The sequence below is a fragment of the Chionomys nivalis genome, chromosome 18, assembly GCF_950005125.1.
Source record: "Chionomys nivalis chromosome 18, mChiNiv1.1, whole genome shotgun sequence".
Taxonomy (NCBI): Eukaryota; Metazoa; Chordata; class Mammalia; order Rodentia; family Cricetidae; genus Chionomys; species Chionomys nivalis.
Window position 1 is genome coordinate 58,514,583 of NC_080103.1, and position 24,103 is coordinate 58,538,685.

General features: G+C 40.4%; 1 protein-coding gene across 4 annotated transcripts in view; it reads right to left on the minus strand.

The window, feature by feature from the left end:
- Positions 1-2,584: 2,584 nt before the first annotated feature.
- Positions 2,585-24,103, minus strand: part of Dnajb4 (DnaJ heat shock protein family (Hsp40) member B4) — a 28,684-nt gene continuing 7,165 nt past the window's right edge. For 3 of the 4 annotated variants that reach the window (XM_057793085.1, XM_057793084.1, XM_057793086.1), the window contains exons 2-3: positions 6,416-6,984; positions 2,585-4,965 (exon numbers count right to left, since the gene is read on the minus strand). In XM_057793085.1, the coding sequence (XP_057649068.1) occupies positions 4,732-4,965; positions 6,416-6,850 (669 nt within the window). In that variant the 5' untranslated portion in view covers positions 6,851-6,984 and the 3' untranslated portion in view covers positions 2,585-4,731. Of the gene's footprint in view, positions 4,966-6,415; positions 6,985-12,982; positions 13,449-24,103 lie in introns of those variants that run through there. The other variant, XM_057793083.1, reaches the window with a different exon arrangement.

Consider the following 24,103-nt stretch of genomic DNA (forward strand, 5'->3'; position numbering starts at 1 on the left):
ATTTTCTTTATATTTCTTCATAAAGGGAAATCTGGCCCCCCACCCTCCACACACACACACACACACACACACCCCTGTTTGTTTGTTTTTTTTTCTTTTTTTTTTTTTTGGTTTTTCGAGACAGGGTTTCTCTGTGGTTTTGGAGCCTGTCCTGGAACTAGCTCTTGTAGACCAGGCTGGTCTCGAACTCACAGAGATCCGCCTGCCTCTGCCTCCCGAGTGCTGGGATTAAAGGCGTGCGCCACCACCGCCCGGCCACACACCCCTGTTTGTGAAGACAGATAGCCTTACTACTTTATATGTCATAGAATAGAAGTCATGTTTGTTTTGACTTCATGAGACTGGGGAAAGCATCCCGAACACGGAAGAGCAGTATTCCCTTCAGGGCCATCTATTGAGTCCCACTAATTCCATCTTATCCATCACAACATCCCAATGACAGTTTCCTAAAAATAAACAAGAGGAGGCTTTTCAACCCCTGCTCCCAAGACAGACCAACAATGGCCGAGTGATGGAGTGATGAGTTAATGTGGACTTCAAAGCCCTGATGATTTCAAGGCCACAGGTGCTAAGCACCACACAAAAGAGATGCAATAAAAGAGTGTGTGTCTTGCTTAAAACATCCTCAGATGACTGTGCGAGCTAGCCAGACTACACACTTGCACTGGCAAGCCGTAATATCCTTGGATATGTGTGTTCTTTTATCTATCTATCATCTATCCATCTGTTAAACAATCTTTTCTCATTTTTACCTCCCTATCCCTGTTTCCACTCCCTCCCCTCCTCCCACTCCCTCCACTTTCCCCTCACCCCACCCACCCCATCCAGTCCTCAGAGAGGGTAAAGCTTCCCATGGGGAGTCAGCAAAGCCTGACATGTCACTTGAGGTAGGTCCAAGGCCCACCCCACTGTAGTTAGGCTGAGCAAGGTATCCATCCCTCCAAGGAGAATGAGCTCCAAAAAGCCAGTTCAAGCAGTAGGGATTAATCCTGGTCCCACTGCCAGTGGCCCCACAGACTGCCCCAGCCATACAACTGTCAACCCACATTTAGAGGGTCTAGTTTGGTCCTATGCTGGTTCTCCCACTGTCAGGCCGGAGTTGGTGAGCTCCCACTAGCTCAGGTAAGCTGTTTCAGGGGGTGTCCCCATCATGGTCTTGACCTCTTTGCTCCTATTTTCACTCCTCCCTCTCTTTGACTGGACTTTAGGAGCTCAGCCCAGTGCTTCGCTGTGGGTCTCTGCATCTGTTTCCATCAGTTGCTGGCTGAAGGTTCTCTGGTGACAACTAAGATATGCATCAATCTGATTACACGGGAAGGCCAGTTGAGGTTCCTTCTCCACTATTGCTTAGGTCTTAACTGGAGTCATCCTTGTGGATTCCTGGGAATTTCCCTAGTGCCAGGTTTCTTGCGAGCCCATAATGCCTCCCTCAGTCAAGATATCTCTTTCCTTGCTCTTCCTCTCTGTCCTTCCCCCATCTGGAACATCCCATTACCTCATGTTTTTTTAACATATGAAATGCATGCTTTCTCAAAACAAAACAAAACAAAACAAAAACAAACAAACAAAAAAAACCCAGACAGGCCGGGCGCTGGTGGCGCACGCCTTTAATCCCAGCACTCGGGAGGCAGAGGCAGGTGGATCTCTGGGAGTTCGAGACCAGCCTGGTCTACAAGAGCTAGTTCCAGGACAGGAACCAAAAAGCTACGGAGAAACCCTGTCTCGAAAAATCCCCCCCACACACCAAAAAAAAAACAACAAAAAAAAGAAATGCATGCTTTCTTTTTGTAGAAAGAACAAACATCTTTAATAAGTAGCTTTCCTGGATTTGTTACACTGTAAAATTATTTTAGCTATACAAGGACTAGTAAATTAAACATTTTTTAAAGATTAAAAATATGTGTATGTTTTGCCTGCATGAATATTGGTGCACCACTTGAGTGCCCAGTGCCACAGAGACCAAAAGAGGTGTCCCCAGAACTGAAGTTCCAGAGGGTTCTGAACCACCATGTGGGTCCTGAGAACCAAACCCGGGTTCACTTGTAGGAGCATTAAGTGCTCTTAACCTCAGTCCTCTCTTTCCAGCCCCTAAAATGAACATTTTTAAAATCAAAAGTACTCTCACAATTTAAATCGGAAAAATTTAACACTTTACTATTACTATTAACTTAACATTTAACAAATAGAAATTGGGCACTTATTACATTGTGAAGAATTCACTTCCTCTAAATTTACACAGCTTTGTAATTTATTCTACTGCTGCCACTGAACCACAGCCCCAGCCCCAATAGCTATGTATGTTATTTTACTACTGAAATAATTGTCTACTAAAAAACGCTCTAACTGAAAGCTAACTGTGTTCATAAACTATTTGCCTTGGGGAAAATGTTTACTCAGAAAGATTGTAGTAGCCGGGCAGTGGTGGCGCACGCCTTTAATCCCAGCACTCGGGAGGCAGAGGCAGGCGGATCTCTGTGAGTTCGAGACCAGCCTGGTCTACAAGAGCTAGTTCCAGGACAGGCTCCAAAGCTACAGAGAAACCCTGTCTCGAAAAAATCAAAAAAAAAAAAGAAAGATTGTAGTAACTGCTGGTTCACGGCAGATGTGGTGTGAACAGCACAGGCCTGTCATCCCAGCACTCCTGGGAGGCAGGAAGAAAGACTGCCATAACCAACAGAGCCACACAGGAGTACCACACCAGCCGGGGCTGTACAGCGAGGCCCTACCTCGAAACAGACAAAATAAACACACACAAAACAAACCAACACAAACAAACCACACAGTAGTTAGATACTGTGGGTTTTGAATGTGAGCTACAACCATCACTCCCAAGACTTTAGCTCTTTCTATTTGTAAGAGAATTTCCATGACGTTCATAGAGATACCGTGACTACCTCAACTCTCTGGCATTTTTTAATTTTCCATTTGCAACTAACATTGTAGCTGTTTCCAACAATTCCACTCTCAAGTGTGTAGTGCAGTGAATGTAGTCAGTTCTGCCCACACACAAGTTTGCTCACAGATGTTCATAGAGTCATTATTCATACAAGCCACTGAGAGATATAACCCAAAGGCCAAAGGCCTAAAACACCTACGAAGAGGTAAACAAAATGGTATCCCACCCGTGTACTTGATCTGCCACTGAAAGGGATGAAGTCACTGATAAGTGAGAGAAATCACATAAAAGAGCCATATGTTGATTGATTCTGTTTATAAGACATACTTAGGACAAAAAAATCTATCACGAAAAGCAGATAGGTGCTTCAGGAACTGAAAGGGAGGAATAGGGAGTGACGTGGGCTTCTCATGGGAAAGAGACATAAATGTACTAAATCCATTAACATACACTAGAAAAGGGCAGGGCATAGTTCCAAGGTCAGAGGCACTTTGTGTGCAGGAGGCACCCAATCCAGTCATCAACACCAAAAAAAAAAAAAAAAAAAAAGGGAGGGAGGGGGCTTAGTATAAATGTTATCTTATGAGAATTGTTTCAATAAAACTGCAAGCTATATGCTTATTATAACTTACAAAGAATTTCTAAATCAATTTACAATCTACTAATTTTATAGGGCCCAACATTCATACATAAATATATATTTATAAATGAATATTCATACATAAACATATATGTATGAATATGTATCATTCTGAACGTTGTTTTACAAAAAAACTATCTCATAACATCACTTTTGATAGACATAAAACAGAAGGCAGAATAATTTTTAAATGTAAATATATTTAAAAAATTAAAACACCTAAGAAACACAATCTATACACATGAAAAAGTAAGATATTTATATGCATAACGACTAGGAGCAACATGACCCATGAGCAGCAGTGTCTAGTCTGTCCATATTTGGTTTAACACATAGTGGTAGCTCACTGTTCTTAGGGAAATTATGTAAGGTACATATAGCATATTATGAGGATAGAAGACTATAAATGGAAAATTAATGCCAAGTAGCAGTATTTTCTCTAAAAACAAATGTTATTAAACAAATTATCTTTAATAAACAAAATGAGCTCATTGTATTCAGTTCAAGATATATAGTCAAAGTTACATGAAAGTACAGGTGGCCATTTAACAATGGTCAGTTGCTAAAATATCAGTAACTCGGGTTATTGGGATTTCCACAGGAGATAAACTGTTGTTCATTTTCTTTTCATGAAGAGGACAGCCCTAGGAGCACTGCAACCACACCCTTAAGAAATGCGGCAGCCCACGAGCGGTCACAGTGCTGAACTGTGTGCATCAGCACTTTCTTCTACTGGTACCAGCCCGAAGGAGCATTTCTGGAGGTGGCCTGGGTCACATCTCCGCGACCTTGTCTTTTATTCTCCTCCACATATTACATGTTCAGGTAAGAATTTTAATTTCTACTAAGGAAGTCTATCACATTGATCATTTAAAGACACACACAATAAAGTACTCGGGTGATCTAGTACTTTACTAGAGGTATATCTACTGACCACAAAACCAACTTTTACTTATAAATGAAATACTAAAAGTTTCTGATTTGGGAGAAATGAAATACAATACAGTGAGTGATTTTTTTCTTCAGCTCTGCTGTAAAAATCCACTTTGCCTATTTGACCCATCTCTATCCATGCACGTTAATGAACCCTCAGCGGCGTTTACACAGCTCTATACAGAATGCACATCAGTCCACTGCCATTCATTTTATATTTTCAGTGTCTTATCAAAATATGGGTAGCAAGGTTCTTCTCATTCTATGAGGCAGGGAGATGCTTCCTAAGGATCTCTTTGGATGATGACGATATGACATCTGGGAAGGACACATCAAACTCTATTAACAGGTCACCACGCTGGTCGGGGTTTTTTGGAAACGGCAGCCCATATCCAATAATTCTTCTCCTCATCCCAGGTTTGACAATATCACTGATTGACATAGGTATGTTTCTTCCATCCATTGTTGGCACATTAATTGAGCAACCACACAGTGCCTAAAGTGGACCAAATAAAATGAAGTTAATAAACTTCCAAACTGGACAATACAAGATCTTGCTGGGTGGTAAAGGATAATACCATGAAGGTGATATTTTAATTTCCAAAAGGATTACAACAGTTATAAAATCTTTTCCCTGTTCTAGAAAATCCATTCAAGAGAAGCATAACCAGATGATACCAGAGACAGAATAGAAAGGAGAAAAAAAAAAGAAGCAACAGATGTCTTTCACAGTGCCTTAGGAAGCAAACAGTTTGAAGCGGTCAATATTCAAGGTGCAGGAGTTTGAATGGAAGAAAAGGAAGAACTTAGAACTAAACAGAAGCAAGACCTGCTTCTCTAGAAGGCCTTGAGTGTCTATTAGATGCTTTACAGTTCCTGTTGAACCACTGAGGGACCACGAGCCAGGACTTCACCCCCAGAAATGCACAAGGAACTCAGAAACATATGAATGAGTTAGTGACGTCAACGGAGTAGAGCATGAACAGCAAGGTATGGTAGAGGTCTCGTGACAGAAAGGACACACGGATCATCCCTTCTCAACTGGGACTAGCAAGGGCCTAAACTAAACAAGGTCTGCACTGCATCAGGCTGAGTGAACACAGAGTGTAGCTCTGAGTCACAGAGAAACTATACAAAGGAAAGAGCACACTCAGGGAAAGGAGAACATATTTGGGGGTGGAAGTCACATTTCTGCCTTTAAAGATAGTTTGAAACACATGGTAGGGATAAAGAATTTAAACAGGAACATGACCCCATTTCATGGGGTACAGCTGACTCTGAGAAGCAGTGCACATAAGGACTCCAGGGTTGCAGTAAAGTGGTGGTATTATACAGCATGTTATATATTTATTATACTTTAATACTTGTTATATAAATCTTACTCCAAACTAATCATTTCAGAACTGTATAAACCAGTGGTTCTCAACCTGTGGATCGCGGGCCCTTTATGAGGCTGGTCAGAAGGCCCTTTCACAGGAGTCTCTGAAGACCACTGGAAAACACAGGTATTTAATTTATGATTCATAACAGTGCCAAAATTATTGTTACAAAGTATCAAGAAAAATAACTTTATGGTTGGGAGTCACCACAACATGAAGAACTGTATTAAAGGACTGCAGCAATCTATTAGGAAGGTCTAAATGGATTAAAGAGATGGGGTTTCCAAATGCAGATCTCACAGACCACAACCTAAAACCAGACTGGAGCTAACCCAACCCAGGGCCATGGAGTAGTTAATCAAGCTTGCACTAAAACTGACATTTAAATAGTTAACATCAGCAGCTAAATTTAGAAACTGTGATGTCATCCCTAAGAGCTGCAGTGGTAGCACTTCCTAGAGAACTGAGGGAAACGATGAGGGAACCGCGCAGAGCACTGAGGGAAGCCGGCTCCTATAGGAGAGTTCCCTACAAGCAATCAGCAGAATCTCAGTCTTACTAACTTACCTCCCGTAAACTGATTTTAGCAGTATAAACTATATTTGATCCATCTCTTTTAAACTTGGGATGTTCTTTATCTTTAATAATAAAAACAATGTCTGCTGGGATACTGTTTGGTGTTTCGTCACCTTCCCTCGGAAAAGTAATTTTGGTGCCTTCTTTCCACCCTTTTTTAATCTCGATGGTGAGAATTTTGTCCTCAGATCTGTAACTCCTTCCATCAGGGTTTAATCTTTTTCGAGAGATCTTCATCCGTTTGGTGCAGCCACTATATATTTCTTCAAGAGATACTCTAAGTTCATGAATAACAGGAGGGTCTTGCTTGAGACGGGAGGGTCCCACAGAATTCCTGTCTCTTGGATATCCATTCATGCTGAATCCAAAGGCACTAAAGGGGTCTCCGTCTATCTCCATCTCTTCAGAATCTCGACCTCCACCCATCCGTCTTCCAAAGAAAATTTCAAAGGGGTTGGAGCCTCCAAAAAAGGCTGCAAATGTGGCATGAGGATCCCCATGAAAGGTATACCTGAAGGTACCTCCTTGTCCATCAGTACCTCCTGCTCCTCCTTTCAACCCTGGTGAAGAGATAAGCGTGATTAGGAAAAGGGTGGAACGCCAGACAGGTGACCATTACAGCCAGAAACATCACTGTAATTAAATGGAATAGTGACACAGCTTCTGAGGAGCCACCCTAAGTTAGAGGCTTAGCTTTCATTTCAGTCCTCCAAATTCTTAGCTTTAACAATTTCTTCTTGAATCTTTGTTTCATAATAAATATGAAAAATAAAAGGAAACCGAGAATCCCTTACCTCAAAAGCTACTGTTCCATAATATTGAAGTATTACAAATTTAAAAGTTTTAAAGATGTGTATTAAGAGGAATTTAATAATCAACAAATAACCTAAACCTTAAGTGCCACTATAACTAATTGATGCAATCAATGATAAGTTATATAATATTCATACTAAGTAGCTCTATTTCATTTCTTTTGCGGATTTTTAAGATTTTATTATTATTTTTAACTATGTGTAGGCATGTGTGTCTGCACGTGGATATGCACACGAGTGTAGGTGCCCATGAAAGCCAGAGGCATCAGATCCCTTGCAGTTAGAATTAGAGAGGGTTGTGAGCCTCCTGACATGGGTGCTGGGAATGAGCTTGACTCTTAAGTGCTCACCAATCTCTCCAGCCTCCAGCCAGATCTTTTACTGTTTAAGAACTAAATAGAACTAATTCTTGGGAACAAGGGGAAAAAAAAAAACTCTAATAAAGAGGACAGTATGGAAAATGTTTTTGTGTACACTAGATTATTATCATCTAAGATAACAAGACTCCTTAGGTCTACCTTATTGCATCCTGACTCAAAGCATTTAAACCCAGGACTGAAATCAAGAGCCTCAGGTCTTTCTAGCATGTAACCTGGGCTAGTTATTTCTGTCTGACAGCAGTACCGTGACCTTTTGTCCAACAAAGTAACATGTAGCTGACAAAGATTACATAGCATTTCTACCACATCCCAAAAGAAGATTCAACTAAAACCCACAAAACAACATAATGATGTTTTAGGAGGCCAATCTTGGCAAAGATTTCTATTATTGGAAGTGAAGTTTCTGGAGAAGCCTTAGAAGAATTCCTAACCAAAAAGTAAGGAGGGAAAGGAAGATTACAAAACTATGAAAAACTAGTTTAAACCGGGAGATTCTTACATCCCAAACTGATGTAAGGGCAGGGAAAATATGTTGCTAATTTTTGCATTGCTCATACACATGGGGTTGAAAATGACAGGCACTCCAGTCTACTGAATGAAGAAAATCAACCAATTCGTAAAGTCCTCCTAAGTTGAAACTAAAGGTGTTCTGAGGATCAGCCTAAAGACAAAGCAAAAGAAAATAACACATGCAACATGAGATGTAATCATCATAAGTTCCAAAAAGACTTAATTTTCATATCTTACTGTATTGTTAAAGGGCACACGCACACAGACAGGCAGACAGACAGACAGAGAGACACACACAGAGTTAGGGCGAAGAGAAGGAATATGAATGATAAATCCAAATAGTAGTTGGGGTTTTCCTTGTAGAAGTGGACTGACAAGTCTGGGGTGGGTGTGGTTAAAGTGCAGCTCATTCAGTCTTCCTCTTATAATTTTTGTTAGTACAATTGCAACTCCAAATGTGAAAAAGTTAATGACAGACTTTCTTAGACGACAGAGTAAGTGTAGAACTCAGCCAGGACAAGGGAACTAAATGAGGACCTAAGTTACTCCAATCACTGTGTCCTCCTCCCAGAGATCTCACAAAGTCACAGTTGACAGCTGGGTGAATGAGCCTGCCTACCCTTAGCTCTCTAAAAGGCGAAATCTAAATGCTTAGGGCACATAACAGAAAAAAAAAAAAAGAATAACATTTTCAGTATTACATCATAGGTTTGGCTTTTCTCTAAAACCTCTTCCCTTGCTCCCAAAAATGGTAATTCAGTCAGAGTTATAGTCTGTGAGAAAATTTACACACAACTGAAGTGACTTACTCATCATAGCCGACAAAATGCAGCCTTGGGATTTTTCTAGACACAGAATGGTCAACTATGTAGGTCAGATAAAGAATGAAGCTACTTTAATAATGAGAAAATCCTACCAAAATGCCGCTGTAATATGACATGAACTTCTTGCTGTCTTCTGCACTGCCAAACACTGGATTCTAACAAGCACATCGTTGGCTAGATAGTTAACCTTAATCCTGTACACTGCAACTCCCAATAAAAACAGTCAGCATCCAGCTGGATTCCCTCTGCGCTGAAATGCTTTCTAGCTTCTCGTTTTCTGAAACGACCATCTAGTCAGGGAATGGACTCTAATCCCACTTCTGCCTGAGCCTGAAATCCAGTAGCCAATTTAATATGCAAAACAAATACATTTTGGGGACACTACTCATAGTAATGACTTCTATTAGTTATCTGACAAAAAATTAAGAAAAGAAGAAATACTAAAGAACTGAATTTGCAAAGGAGAAATGATGGGGTTTACTAATTTTTACTTCAAGGAGACAGAATGTACAAAACTTTTTGATTTGTAGCAAGACTTCAGAGTTATAGAACGAGAGCCTTTCAACAGTTCAGCTCACAAGAACCGAGTAACTTACATATCTCCAGAACACTGAAAACAAAGAGGTGCAGCTGACTAACTGCATTAAAGAGAACAGTAGACTAGATGAAGGCTAATATATCAAAGACTTAAGTTTGAAGACATAAAAGAACTTCCAGCAGCCAAAGAAAATTAGTGAGTAAGCAGTAATCAACAGGCAGAGGAGGAGGAAAGGGAGTCAGAACACCAGAGCCCTCCAAGGTGTGTTTTGAGGGGAAATTTTACTTCTTTATTTTTTACATCTTAAAATTGCATTTATTGTGGTCAGCCGGTTGGTCTGTGGGGACATGTGTGCCATGGGATGCATGCAGAGGTCAGAGGACGACTTTCAGGAGTCTGTCCCCTCAGAGGACAACTTTCAGGAGTCTGTCCCCTCAATCCACTATAGGTCCCAGGGATTGAACTCACGCCAACATGCACCTTTACCCAGTGAGTCATCTCTCTGGCCCAATAGAGAAAAAGAGTTTAAGTGTTTAACACAAACTTCTGCTCATGTCTGCTTAGCCAAACCTAATACTTTAGGGCAGAGAATATGTCAGAATCCATTCTTAAATTTCTGTAGTTCCATGATTATTTTCAAATGTTTCAGGTGTGGAGAGACCTGATCTATTATTTAATATGCAGACTACATGACAAAGCTAACTAGTATGCAGTTCAAGTGTAAAGAACTTACATAGTTTTACCACTGCAGCCATTCTGAAGCGTTCTCTGCTTCTTACAGCTGACACCTACCTCTCCCTCCAGCCTCAAGCAATCTAGCCCAGCTATCTCTATAGAGCTGTCTTCTCGAGACATCTCCATAAACTGGGTTACATAATATGTATAGTCTCTTATATCTGGGTTCTTTCACCCAGCATATTTTTCAAGGTCCATCCAGCTGTGATATATTTCATTAAGTGGGTACTTTTGTTAAGAATACCCCATTTGAAGATATATATATATATATATATATATATATATATATATATATATATGTTTGTTTACTTACTAAACCAGGTGATGCATGCAGGGTCCTCACTAGGGCTGCTGTGAACAATCAGGCACATGTCTTTGTGTGAGCAAATGTCCCCCCCCCTTATAGATTCCTAGGAATAGAACTACTACAGACCATAGTAACTTTAAAATAGAGCAATTCTATTCAATAAAAAAATTCTAAATTTCAAATGTTAAAAGAATTTCACAGCATGGACAAATCAGATTATCTCATACACTTCCCACAGTTCCTTATTTCTGCTCTCCTAGTTCTAAGATGATAATGGGTCAGGGAGGAGGCTTTAGGTAGTAAGTCAGTATTTTTGCATTCTTAGAATTCAGTATTATCTTACTACTGTAGAGGACTATAGACCGAGGACTATGAGTATAGACAATAAGAAAAAGAGAAAGAAAAAGAAAGCTCCTTCATGACCTCACACGGTGTCCCTACAGGAAATGTTTGTGGGGAGGTGCTAAGGATTGAGAGCAGGGGCTCCCACACACTTGACAAGTGCCAGGACACTGAGCTACCCTCCCACCCCAGAGGGTTTAAACTACTGTGTGCTCGTCTACTGAACGGTAAAGAAACAAACCACTTTTCTGTGAGGGAGGAGCTCTAAAAGCTCAACAATTTTCCCTTCCCCTGTCTTTTCAAACAGCTTACAATTACATAGCATCCCCGAATAATGTGCTGCAATGCTGCAAGACAAGAGTCCTGCCTCCACTCCTTCCCTTGCTTACAACACTCATCTGGGCTAGGAACACCAAGAATGAAAAAAGACTCAGGGCATACAGACAATGCTGACTTAGGTTTTCAAAATTTAAGTCACTTTGGTAATGATTAAAAAAAAAAAAAAAAGTAGCGTGATGAGGGATCACTCAAGAAAAGCACTGCCAAAAAGGGCCTTAAAGAACTAAGTGTACCATTGAGTGACTTGAAAACTCTAACATCAAACATGTTTAATAAAGCCTGAATCCTACATGGCATAGTCACAACAGAGATGTGCTTTGAGGGAACCAAATAACCTGCCTTTGCAGAGGGGCTTTTATGGGAATTCACAGAACCTCTCCACCTTCTCCAGAAAGGCCAGAGTCCTGGTGATGTCTGGAGGTCCTGCCCGCTCCGGAGACAGTCCCATCATGGCATCAGTGGGACCATACAGAGCAGAGAGGCTGAACTGTCCACTACTTGCTTTTTTTCAGTTATTCATTTTGTAAGAACCTGACCCTGTAGATCCGCACCACTACAAACGGCAGCAGAATAAACCTTAATTCTTGGTACTCTGACCAAGAAAAGAAAGCGCGAGGAAAAGAGCCTCCTACTACTGCATCCAACTGCCAGTTTAGTCGCTTAATGCGAAGTGAGTGGTCACTGCGTGGCTGTTTGAAGGATTTATTTCTGATTAGGGAAATCTGATGTTTAAATGCTATAAACAAAGGGGAAACAAAGCAGTTTCCATAGTCACGGTGACTTGGAAGACATTTGGGGAAAAGTAATGAAAGAGAACGTTAGTCCCAATTTTAAGACTTGAAAGCCCAAACCCCTGCTGCTGACTGACGGTGTCGAAGTCCTACTTTGTGTGCCACTCATGCTGGACAGACCCGAGCTAAGGCCGGAATGGTAAAAGGAGACTATCAACGGTCTCCCGTGCACTGAGTTCTGCTCTCAGAGGCAAGAAAAAAATATGACTGAGGGAAAGGGAGCTGTCTGTCACGCTTTCCTGTTCACAAGGCAGGGAAATTCTGAAAGGAATAGTTAACTAAAAGAAAATCAGTCAGTGCTCTAACTAGGTGGCCATTTTAGGTTTTTAAAAAATTCTGAGATCTTGTTCTCCTGGCACACAATTACTGTTTACAATTAAGCTAAAAAACTTGTCCTGGTATTTTATGACATCAGGGAAATTCTTTCTTCTCTAGGCAGATTGCCAAAAACAACTAGAAGCTAAATGCCTGTGCCTTCTGCGTCTAAGACACACGGCTCCGTCTTGCTCAGTCTCAACTAGATTGCTCTACAAAGGCAAAAAACTTCTTGTTTTTTTCTGAATAAAATATAAGTGACACAGAAATGAACTGCCAATCTTAAGATTTTAAATGACTGAAGATTCTATTAATTTTAACAAAAAAAAAATCCATTAAGAAAGCAAAACAGGTTGCATAAGACTCAAACAATTCATTCCTCAGTACAGGAACTTAAGGCTTCCTTTAAAATATAAGATGCTAAAACTCTAAGTCTGCACTAGAATATATATAATACAATATCGTTTTTTAAAAAAACCCAAAAGACAAACATGAGCATTTCATTCATAGCTCACTCAAATAATCAAGAATTAGATCTTGTTATTACCAGTTATTTTTCTTTTTATTTTAGGTATATCTGATGATCTAATTTAATGATAATCAGAAAGCTGAGAGACAGAAAAAAGGTAAGATTCGGAGCCAAGGAACAGAAAAGTGCAGCTTACCTTCTTCCCCAAACTGATCATATATCTCTCTCTTTTTAGGATCACTCAATACTTCATAAGCTTCTGCGACCTCTTTAAATTTCTCCTCTGCTTGAGGGGATTTGTTCTTGTCCGGATGAAATTTGAGGGCTTGTTTTCGGTAAGCCTTTTTAATATCTTCATCTGTAGCTCCTTTTTCAATTCCCAAAATTGAATAATAGTCTTTCCCCATTTCGAATGCCTTGAAATGAACTTAGATTTTCCTTTGTAAAAGAAAACAGTGTCCCCAGTCTTAGCAATACAAGGATTCCGAAAGAATAAAGCAAGCTGGGTGTCTTAAAAGTTAAAGCAATCAGCGATTGGGCTCAGCTGTCTGGAGGCAGCAGGCAGCGTCTCTATTAATTCCTTCCCCAGCAGCTCACTTACAGATAAATATACACCACACCAGAGCCGGCCTCCTTCTAGACCCTCCCATTTTCACTACGTGTCTCTGTACTTTCTAGAACAGCAAATGTTACAGGACGTCACTTTCCCAGCGGCCTCTAGGCAAAGTGCTGGGCTGTGTCCCTCCTCCTCCGTGATTAACCATTCCCTTTCCTCTAGCTCTACCATTTTATTTCCTGTGGATTTAGCAAACCAGTATTTCAGCACAAAATGCCGTAACTACAGACGTAGTTACTCCATTAGAGGTAAAAAGGCAACAGAAATAATTATAGCCATTAGGTATCCCACGTTAAAGTAATTATAGAGGTAGAAAAGCCCTGAATTTACTGTATGTATTCCAATCTCAAGTTACCTGGCTGTAAGATATACAGAACTAAAATATGAGGTGTTTACACTTAAAGTCTTCAAACAATTTGGGTCATTTTCAAAATTCCTAGGGTCTATCAATCTGAAAAGATGAGGAAGTCATATAATAAAATTTCACATGGTAAAAAGGCTATAATAAAATTGAAAAGCAGAATTTTAACATAAGTGACTGGAGAATGATTTTAACTAGTTTTTAGTAATATTTAATAATTCACTATTTGTAAAAGTTCACTGTCTGTGTTCATTACAAGTGAAACAGATCTCATTCTGAGTGAGGGTCACTGTTTCCCTACTGCAGGAAGGGTTAGGAGAAAGGATCAGATTTCAACAGGCTCAGTGCAGAGTAAATCTAACCCTGATCAACCTGAAATCTGAACATGCTACTTACAAGAGGCAGCAAGGTAACAACTACATTAAAAACACATTTCTCCTCATTTTAAGTATATACTTATGCCCCCCCCCCAAAAGTATATACTTACTGACAAAGATTTTTGAAAACATGGGGAAGAATTCTCCCTTTTTAACATTCCCTGTTATTATTAATATATTTTCTTTTAATTCTTTAAAAAATCTGTTGCTATTTGCTGCAATTTTTTTAACTAACAAAGTTTAAATCATATTTACATTTATATGCACGTGATGCTTTCTCCTACAATGTATCTTGAATAAATATGAGAATATTTTTTGTATGTAGAGAATTCATCTTTTATCTCTTATATGGGTTTCCAATCTTGTCTCAACATGTCCCCACTTCTAGGTGAACACTGAAACTCCAGGCCTTGGGTATAGTTACTAGGCAAGACTTTCGCTACTGAGCTGGACTCCAGTCACCATTTCTGCTATAATATTGAAAAGATGGATTGCTAAGACAGTGTCCAAATACATACTGTATTTAAAAACCCTCAGTGTTTGGAAACTTGAAGGGGGCACAGCTAAAAGGAAAAAGAAATGGACATACATGCTAAGAGACTGAAAACTTGGTGGCAATGGAACCGCCCCTGCTTGCCAACACTCTGATGACTCGGCACTTCTGCAGGCTTGCTTTTGCTGCTCAGCCATGACTTCCTAGGTCTGAAACCTCCCACAGCACCTTGCTGCTGGGAATCTCTCACGTGGCCTCCCACAGTCAGAGCTGAGTGAGCTAGCTCACATTTTTTTCATCTACCAAGAAATATCAGTATCAAAAAGCTTTTTTCAAATCCAAAGAATCTGGGAGAAAAAGTCACCATGAGACTGCTATTTTGAAAATGCACACACCACCATAGTAAATTATAAATATCTACTTGCTAATACAGGTGTGTGTGTGTGTGTGTGTGTGTGTATGTAGCTCTAGCAGAGAATATGAAGAGAAACTACAATTAGTAACTGACATTCTTCCCCCCCGTAAAATTAAAAGGTTAATATATTTTTGTCCAACTATTAAATCAGAGCTTGCACTTATGATTTTCACTTTCCCATTAACTGGTGGGATCCCATGAAGCTGCAATTCTCTCATTTTTATTATAAGTAGCGAGGCCAGATGTCTCTCTCCAGTAATCTCAGTACTCAAGAGCATGAATCTACTCTCTAAGTCTATCAAAAGCTTAAATGTGGTGACTTTAGCAACACTAACAGCAACCAAATTGTTGTGCACAACAGTATGTTGAAGGGAAATGCCACTCTATTTTGTCTTTTAATCAAGTTTGCTTGAGTGGAAAATTATGCTTTAATAATTACAGAAAAGGTATTTTTACACTGAAGATAGCATTTAAACCCCAAAGCCTAGAAGTGCAACACATTATTCCACTGACTCCATCTTCTTCTAATTTGGTATTCCTGCCAAACAAAAGCAAATTTCAGCTGTTGTGATGGTTCATGCCGAAATCCCAGCACTCTGAGGCAGCGGAGGCCAGCCTAAGGTGCAGGGTGAGCCGGAGGCCAGTCTGAGCTACGAAAGAAATCCTAATTTTTTCTTCTGAGTCACAAGTCAGTCTCAGTTTATGGTAAAGTAAAAAGTCTTGCAGGACTGGGTTGACTTCTATATAGGAGAAGAAGGAATTAATTTCAAATTAGGTCACTCAGAAGGCTGAAGGAGGACAATAGCAAATTTGAGGCCAGCCTAAGCTACAGAGAGAAACCCTATCTCAATGAATTAATTCAAATAATCTCAAATACTTGAGAACGAATTACCTAATATTTTACTGATACACTCGTTGAAAACGTTTTCTATAAACCCTTAATTTTTGAACAGGTCATGTTCAGTCCTGATGTTTCTCATAGTGAATTTGTATAAGAAAATCGTGACTTCCAGTTCCCCACAACTCCTACCCAAGAATAAGCAATCTTAGGCTCTTAGGTTCCTAATGCTTCGGATAGATGAGTATCTAACCTCAAATCTAAGTATGTCCAATAGTCATTAGGCCTGCCAAGGTAGTCAGGAGTGGCAGTGTACCATAATCTCAGAACTTGGCAGACTAAGGCCGGACAACTACTACTGAGCTTAGCATAGCGTGGGATGCAGCTTAAGAAAATTAAAGGGGGCTGGAGAGATGGCTCAGCGGTTGAGAGCACTGGCTGCTCTTCCAGAGGTCCTGTATTCAGTTCCAGGCACCCACATGATGGCTCACAACCATCTGTAATGAGATCTGATGCTTTCTTCTAGCGAGCAGGCATACATGCAGGTAGAACACTCTATACATAATAAAAAAATCTAAAAAAAAGAAAAGGGAAGAAAAGAATGGTGTAGATCTCAGTGAGTGGTAAAATGCTTGTCTGCTATGCAGAAGGAAGGAGGGAAGGAGGGAGAGAGGGAAGGAGGGAAATACAAGGTGGTATTAAGGAGAATCTACAATGGTTTAAAACAGTCACTTAAAGCAGATTCTGGAGTCAAGACTTCCTGGACTCAGATTCTGTGTGGCCTGGGATCTAAATTCCGTGTCTGTTTCCTTATCTGTCAGTTGGGTTAATATCAGTAGCAACTTTACAGGCTTACCATGAAAATTAAACATGATATACAGTGTATTTAAATATCGTTGACACTGTGAAGATTACTTTTATGATTTTATTATATGAAATCCAACAACTTTCAGGAAACAATCATGCCATGCATAACACTCTTACTTATAACAAAAAGTAAAAACCATGCTGGTGATGGCAAATGCCTTTGATCCTAACACTACAGGGAATGAGGCAGGCAGACTTCTGCGTTTGAGGCCAGCCTGATCTACACTGAAGTTTCTACACTAGCCAAGGCTACAATAGTGAGACCCTGTCTAAAAAGTCAAAATCATTAAACACTCCACACAGCTGGTATCTGTCACACTTTAAGCCAGATTTATTGATTTATAAGCAGGGGTCTCATTGTGCTACCCAGTCTGGGCTCAGGGTCCCAGAGTCAGTCAGATGTGGTACACACCTGTAATCTCAGCACATAGGAGAGGAAGGCAGGACGATCAGGAGTTCAAGACCAGTCTTTGGTTACATAGTAACTTTGAAACCAACTTAGGCTACCTGAAACATTGCCTCAATACAAAAAAAAAAAAAAAGAGCACCCAAATCAAACTCCTTTCTCCTTAACCTCCAAAGTAGCTGGGATCATGGAAACACATCCCTTTGCTCAGCAAATATTCTCAAAATATGTTTGATCGACTCTGGAGTCAGAGGCTCTCCCCAGCCTCAATTTCTGTCTATACTTCACAGAGTCAGTCACCCAGGATCCTTCAAAGTTGCCCATTCTGGCTAGAAGGCAAGCATAAAGAAGCTACAAATAAAGCTGGGCATTGTGGTGCACAACTTCTATCCCAGCCCTCTGGAGGAAGAGGCAGGGAAATCTCTATGAGTTCTAGGACAGCCAGGGCTATGTGGACAGACTCTGTCTTAGCCCCTCCCCTCAAAGAAAACAAACAACAACAACAACAAAAATAAATAAAAACACCCTTGAAAACAATGAAATTTATAACATATACATAAATTTTACACTATTTTAAGCTGTACAAACTACTTTGTAGCAGTAGAAGTCTACAGATAAAGTCTGCCTTTCCTCTGGATTGCAGTTTGCAAAAACATTAAGCTGCACAGACCCATAACTGCCAGACTGACCTCAGAGGACTCAGACATTCCCCATGCTATCATGCTGCAAAAGGTGCCTTTTCAGGCTTTTCTATCTGAATTCCATTCTTCTCTTACACAGCGGATCTCTTCCAAACCTTTCTGATAACAGCAATTATATAACGGCAGTTTAGAAAATCCTTTGTTATGCCCTCTGATGTCTATGCTGTGTGTGTGCATGTCTGATATTTAAGCAAGAGAGAAATTTTCATAAAACTTTTCTATAACTATGGTCTAACAACAGGCTATGATATTCTTTTGAATGTTTTTATTTTGGGTTTGAAACAGAGTTTCCCTTCAGAGCAAATGGGCTCTGAACTCATGGTCCTGCTGCCTCAGCCTCCTGCATACTGGAATTGCAGGCCGGAACCATGATGCCCAGAGCTGCTGTAATAACAATAATTAAATAGGCATTCCTCCAATATTAGCATGAAAAGAATGTTTTGGCCCAGCACACACCTGTACTGGTGTCTTTAATTGAAGGAGCAGGGTTGGGTACCACACTCTGTAAAGAGTCCAGAAAGACAAACAGCCTGACAAGCAGTGCTTACTGACCTCTTTCATTCTGCTGCTCATGTGTCGTGCAGCGGGGATGCTTCTGTCAACAGACTGAACTACACAGATGACAGCAATTACATAAGATTCTGTCGCCTAGTAATATCACAGCCATCTTGTGTTAACACGCCGACATTCACACAATGACAAAATCGCCCATGTCAACAAGATGTGTGATTCTGCTAAGAAGTGTATTTGGTTCTCATCTTGTCCTTTACTCTCTGCACAAATACAAACATGCTTTCAAGTCTACAGGTGACAATTTGGCTCAGTAAAGTGTGGTGCAAAACAAGTGAACAATTTAATCACCAAATAAACACTACTCAGTCAGGGCTGGAGAGGTGGCTCAGGGGTTAAGAGTGTTTGCTCTTTCAGAGGACCCAAGTTTAGTTTCCAGAACCCATGATGTGGCTCACAATCATCCACGTCTCCAGTTTCAGGGTATCCAATGCCTTTTTCTGACTTCCATGGGCACCAGACATGCATGTAGTACTACACATACACATAGGCAAAATGCTCATGCATGTATATTTTTTTAAAATACCAAGTTGGGCTGGAGAAATGGCTCAGTTGGGCTAGAGAGATGGCTCAGAGGTTAAGAGAACTGACTGCTGTTCCGGAGGTCCTGAGTTCAATTCCCAGCAACCACATAATGGCTCATTACCCATCTATAATGAGATCTGATGCCCAGAACACTATATACGTAATAAATAAATTTAAAAAAATAAAAATACTAAGTTATTATATGGGTTATAAGACAACTGCAATATAAAAGAAAGACTTGAAATGAGGGTCTAGAGAGATGACTCAGTGGCTAAGAGCACTTGCTGCTCTTGCAAGAGGACCCAGGTTCAGTTTTTTGCAACCACAGGATGGCTCACAGCCATTTGTAAGTCCAGGTCCAGGGGATCCAACACCTTCTGACCTCTGTGTGTACTGCACACATGTGGTGCATACACAGACATTCAGGCAAGACTCATCTGCATGGAAATAAAAATTAAGATGGACCTTTAACCCCAGCACTTGGGAGGCAAAGGCAGGCAGGTCTCTGTGAGTTCAAGGCCAGCCTGGTCTACAAATCAAATTGGACACAGAGGGCTGCTACACAGAAAAACCCTGTCTGAAAAACAACAAAATAAAAATAAAATAAAAATAAAAATCTTCAAAAAAATAAAACCTTGGAAAGGAGTTGGCTCTGCATACTTAGCTTTGCCACTTGATTTCTGATCTGAGTTCTAGAAAAGTCATGCACTAAGTCTTGAGTCCCTCATGTATACAATGACTAACACTTTCTGCCTCATGAGAGGGACCCAAGAATTAGAAAATAGGGGCTGGAGGGCTGACTGCACGGTTAAGAGCACAAACTAGTCTCTTGCAGAGGGCCCCAGTTCAGTACTTCCCAGCATCAATGTTGGGTGACTTATCCCTGACCAGAACCCAGGGGGTCTGCTGCCTGTGTCTACACAGATGCAGTCAACTGTCACATACTTACACACAGATTCACAGACACGATTACAAATAAACCTTTACAAGAGCAAGAAAATACATGGCAGTGAAATACTGTGCAGATATTAGCTGTTGTCCTCCCTCCACGCCAACTGGTTGGTATGGAAACGGCTTCAGAATAAACAGGGATGCAGCTCCATGGTAGAATTTGTCTTGCATGGCAAGGTCCTGAGCTCAATCTTTTGGAAAAAAAAATAGGAGTAGGAAGAGAATGTGAACAATGACTTGAACTTCTGATAGATTCTGAAAGAGAGAGGGAAGGGAGAGGGTTTAACACGTGGATCAGGAACACAAAGTCCGGATGAAGAGATCACAACTCTAGTCTACAGAGGAGAAGGCTGACCAGGTAAAAGTAAGGGAATGAGAAGGACTGGTCAGACTGTTCAAAGTTTCATTGTTATTTTGAAAACGGTGTGTCCATGCTCTTCAAAAGGTACTGCTTCGGGGTTGCAGAGGTGGCACTGTGGTTAACAGATTTCCATCTTCTAGAAGATCTCAGTTCCATTTCCACTACCTACATCAGTCAGCTATAACTACAGCATCAGGGGATCTGACATCCTCTTCTGGCCTCTTCAGGAACGGGCACATACATGGCACACACACACACAATTAGATAAAACAGAAATCTTTTTTTTTTTTTTTTTGGTTTTTCGAGACAGGGTTTCTCTGTGGTTTTGGAGCCTGTCCTGGAACTAGCTCTTGTAGACCAGGCTGGTCTCGAACTCACAGAGATCCGCCTGCCTCTGCCTCCCGAGTGCTGGGATTAAAGGCGTGCGCCACCACCACCCGGCCAGAAATCTTATTTATTTTTTTTTTTTTTGAGACAGGGTTTCTCTGTGGCTTTGGAGCCTGTCCTGGAACTAGCTCTGTAGACCAGGCTGGTCTCGAACTCACAGAGATTCACCTGCCTCTGCCTCCCAAGTGCAGAAATCTTATTTTTAAGAGGCCACTTTAAGGTCAGCTTTGTAGGTATAAGCACTTGCTGCTGAGCCTGAAAACCTGTTTCAATCCCCAGGACCCATACTATGGAGAAGTGACTCCCATAAGCACGTGGTGGCACACAGACCCCACGTACACAAACGGATTTTTTAGGTGCCAGTTCAAGTAGCTTGCATAGCATAGAAAAGGCTCTAGCTTCCATCCCCAGTGCTGAAAAAAGAAAAAGGAAGGAAAAAAGCTAATTCTGTTCAACTGTTTGGTCATCCAAATATTAAATGACAATTTATTTTGAAGCTTGTGAAATTATTTTTTGGTTTTCTTAGCAAAGTAATTTTAATGAACATTTTATTAATATTTTAACTGTCCAAAAAGCATTTAGATGTTGAACCATAAAGGTCAACAAGAGATAGAACTGTATCAGGAGTGGTTCTCCAGGGACTACTGTCTCTCTTGTCTAAAATATCCAGCAGTCTTATCACTATAGCTATGTAATTACAAAAATTTTCATTTTCTTTTTTTTTTTTTTTTTTTTATTTTCGAGACAGGGTTTCTCTGTAGCTTCTTGGTTCCTGTCCTGGAACTAGCTCTTGTAGACCAGGCTGGCCTCGAACTCACAAAGATCTGCCTGCCTCTGCCTTCCAAGTGCTGGGATTAAAGGCGTGCGCCACCACCGCCCGGCTAAAATTTTCAATTTTTGATACTATGTTATTGCTCAATTTTATAATACTTTCCTTATACGAGTGGTTCTCAATCTTCCTAATGCTGCAACCCTATAATACAGTTCCTCATGTTGTGGTAAGTCCCAGCTATACAATTATTTTCATTGCTATTTCATAACTATAATTTTGATACTGTTAAAAATTGTAATGTAAATATCTCTGTTTTCCAATGGTCTTAGGCAATCCCTGTAAAAGGGTTGGTCAACTCTTGAAGGGGTCATGACCCACAGGTTGAGAAACACTGCCCTATACAAAGCATAATAGAATATATACATCTAAACTGGTTTTAATTATTTTCAAAGAGATACAAAGTAAAAATTTAAAAACTTAAAGAACAAGCCTTTTAAAATTAACGTGAAAGTAAAATTGCTTTAAGAAGTTTACTAAATATTATAATGAGCAGTCAGGACTGGTGGCACACCTTTAATCCCAGCACTCAGGATAGGGAGGCAGGCAGATCTGAGTTTGAGGCCAGCCTGGTCTACATAGTGAGTTCCAGAACAGCCAGGGCTATGTAGAAACACAAACAAAATTCACTAATGATTGGGAAACAATAATCAGAAATATTCCCTGCTTCAAAAATTTCCTGAATGTGAATAATTTTTTTTTTTTGAGGAGTATAGAATTTCTTCAAACTGGGACATTTAAATGTTTCCTAATATAATTCCCAAGTAACAATTAGTCCTTCTTTATTACTTTCTTTTAATAGGAAGTCACCCAAAGTTTACTAGAAACTTCAAAGCAAAAAGGGAGCTAGTATACTTACCTAGCATCTTGTGATCTACATTATAGTGTTCCTGGAGCAGGGGTGGGGCCTCAGTGGGTAGAGTCCTGTGCAGATCCCCAGCACCCTGTCAAAGCCAAGTGCCTGTACCTGTAAGCTGGGGAGTGTGGGAGGAGCTACAGAGACAGCAGATGCTGGGCGCTTGCTTGCCAGTCTAGCTGGAACAGCTAACTCCTAGCTCTGGGTTCAGTGAGATACTGTCTTAAAAAGAAAGGTAGAGAGTGATAGAGGAAGACATTCCACATTTACCTCTGCCACACACAACACACACACACTTTTTTGTTTTGTATTCGATATTTACCTCTGGCAGAGACACAAACACACGCACACTTTTTTTTTGTTTTGTTTTTACACTTATTTTAAACATCAATTTAGGAGGCCAAAATAAACTGAGATTCTTGATCATTTTATATGTCGTGATACACTGATGACACGCTTATAATAAGTATGTTAAAAGATCACTGTGACATGCAATCCACATACAACTGCCAACAAGACACTATATATTTTGGGGGGACTAAACCTTTGAAATCAGTGTGTAGCCACACTTAACGGCGTATCCTGCCACCCTCAAAATGTTTCATACCATTTGTTTAAAAAAAGGATAAAGGGATTTGAAACAAAAGCCAGTACTGTCTTTAAGGTAGTGGTAATGGCTGATTTACATATGCTCAGGAGTTGGGGATTTAGCTCAGCGGTAGAGCACTTGCCTGGCAAGAACAAAGTCCTGGGTTCAGTCAGTCAGGGCAAAGGGGAATGGGGGGAAGGGGAAAGACAAAATTACAAACAAAACAAAACAAAGAACCAAATCAAAACCAAGATACCTTCACATGCTTAAGCAAGAATACTAGCATGACGCTCAAGGTAAATTAACACTAGGAAACAGATTGGTGTGGTTTTTCGTTTCTTCATTCCTAGATTTTTTCCCCCTCATAAACAGGCAGAGAAGGAATTAAGTGGCTGTGCATAAAGTAAGAACTGTAGCTTCACAGGGTGGTGATGGTGCACACCTTTAATATCTGAGTTCGAGGCCAGCCTGGTCTGCAGAGCAAGCTCTATGAATGCCAAGGCTATACAGAGAAACCCTGTCTCGAAAAACAGAGAGAGAGAGAGAGAGAGAAAGGGAGAGAGGGAGCGCTGTAGCTTCTCAGGTAAGTAGTACAAAGAAAGGATGTTTATGACCCGAGAAGAAGCAGGTGGAGATAGGTTGCCCCATGGGAACATAGGGCTCTTAGCCAACACTGTGACCAACTGGCTGCCCACCAGGATATTTAGCTTGCTATGTATTTACAGCTTTAAAACACTTGAATTTAAACAGTAACAAATTTTACTACAAATCACATTACATCCATACAGGAATAATCAAACTGATGCTACTAAGGAGACTTAACCACAACTCAAAGATTTATTGACAGCTACCAAAAATAAGCAATATGATATTCATAAAAATGAGCAAACCCATGCTAAAGAAATTCACGAGCCACTATAAAACTGGATAACTAATTGCTTAATTCCAAATACAGGGGGCTCAAACTTGCTTTTTGCCTAAAGAGGGCAGATTTGAAATAGAAAGTGTGTAAATGTTTTTTAAGTAAAGTGTTTACTGGCCAACAAGATAGCTCAGTAGGTCAAGGTGCTTGCTGCTGAGCCTGATGGCCTGAGTTGAATCACCAGAACTCACAGGAGAGGAGCAGAAACAGCACTCTGACCTCCAACATTCATGCCTCAGCCCACACACCTATC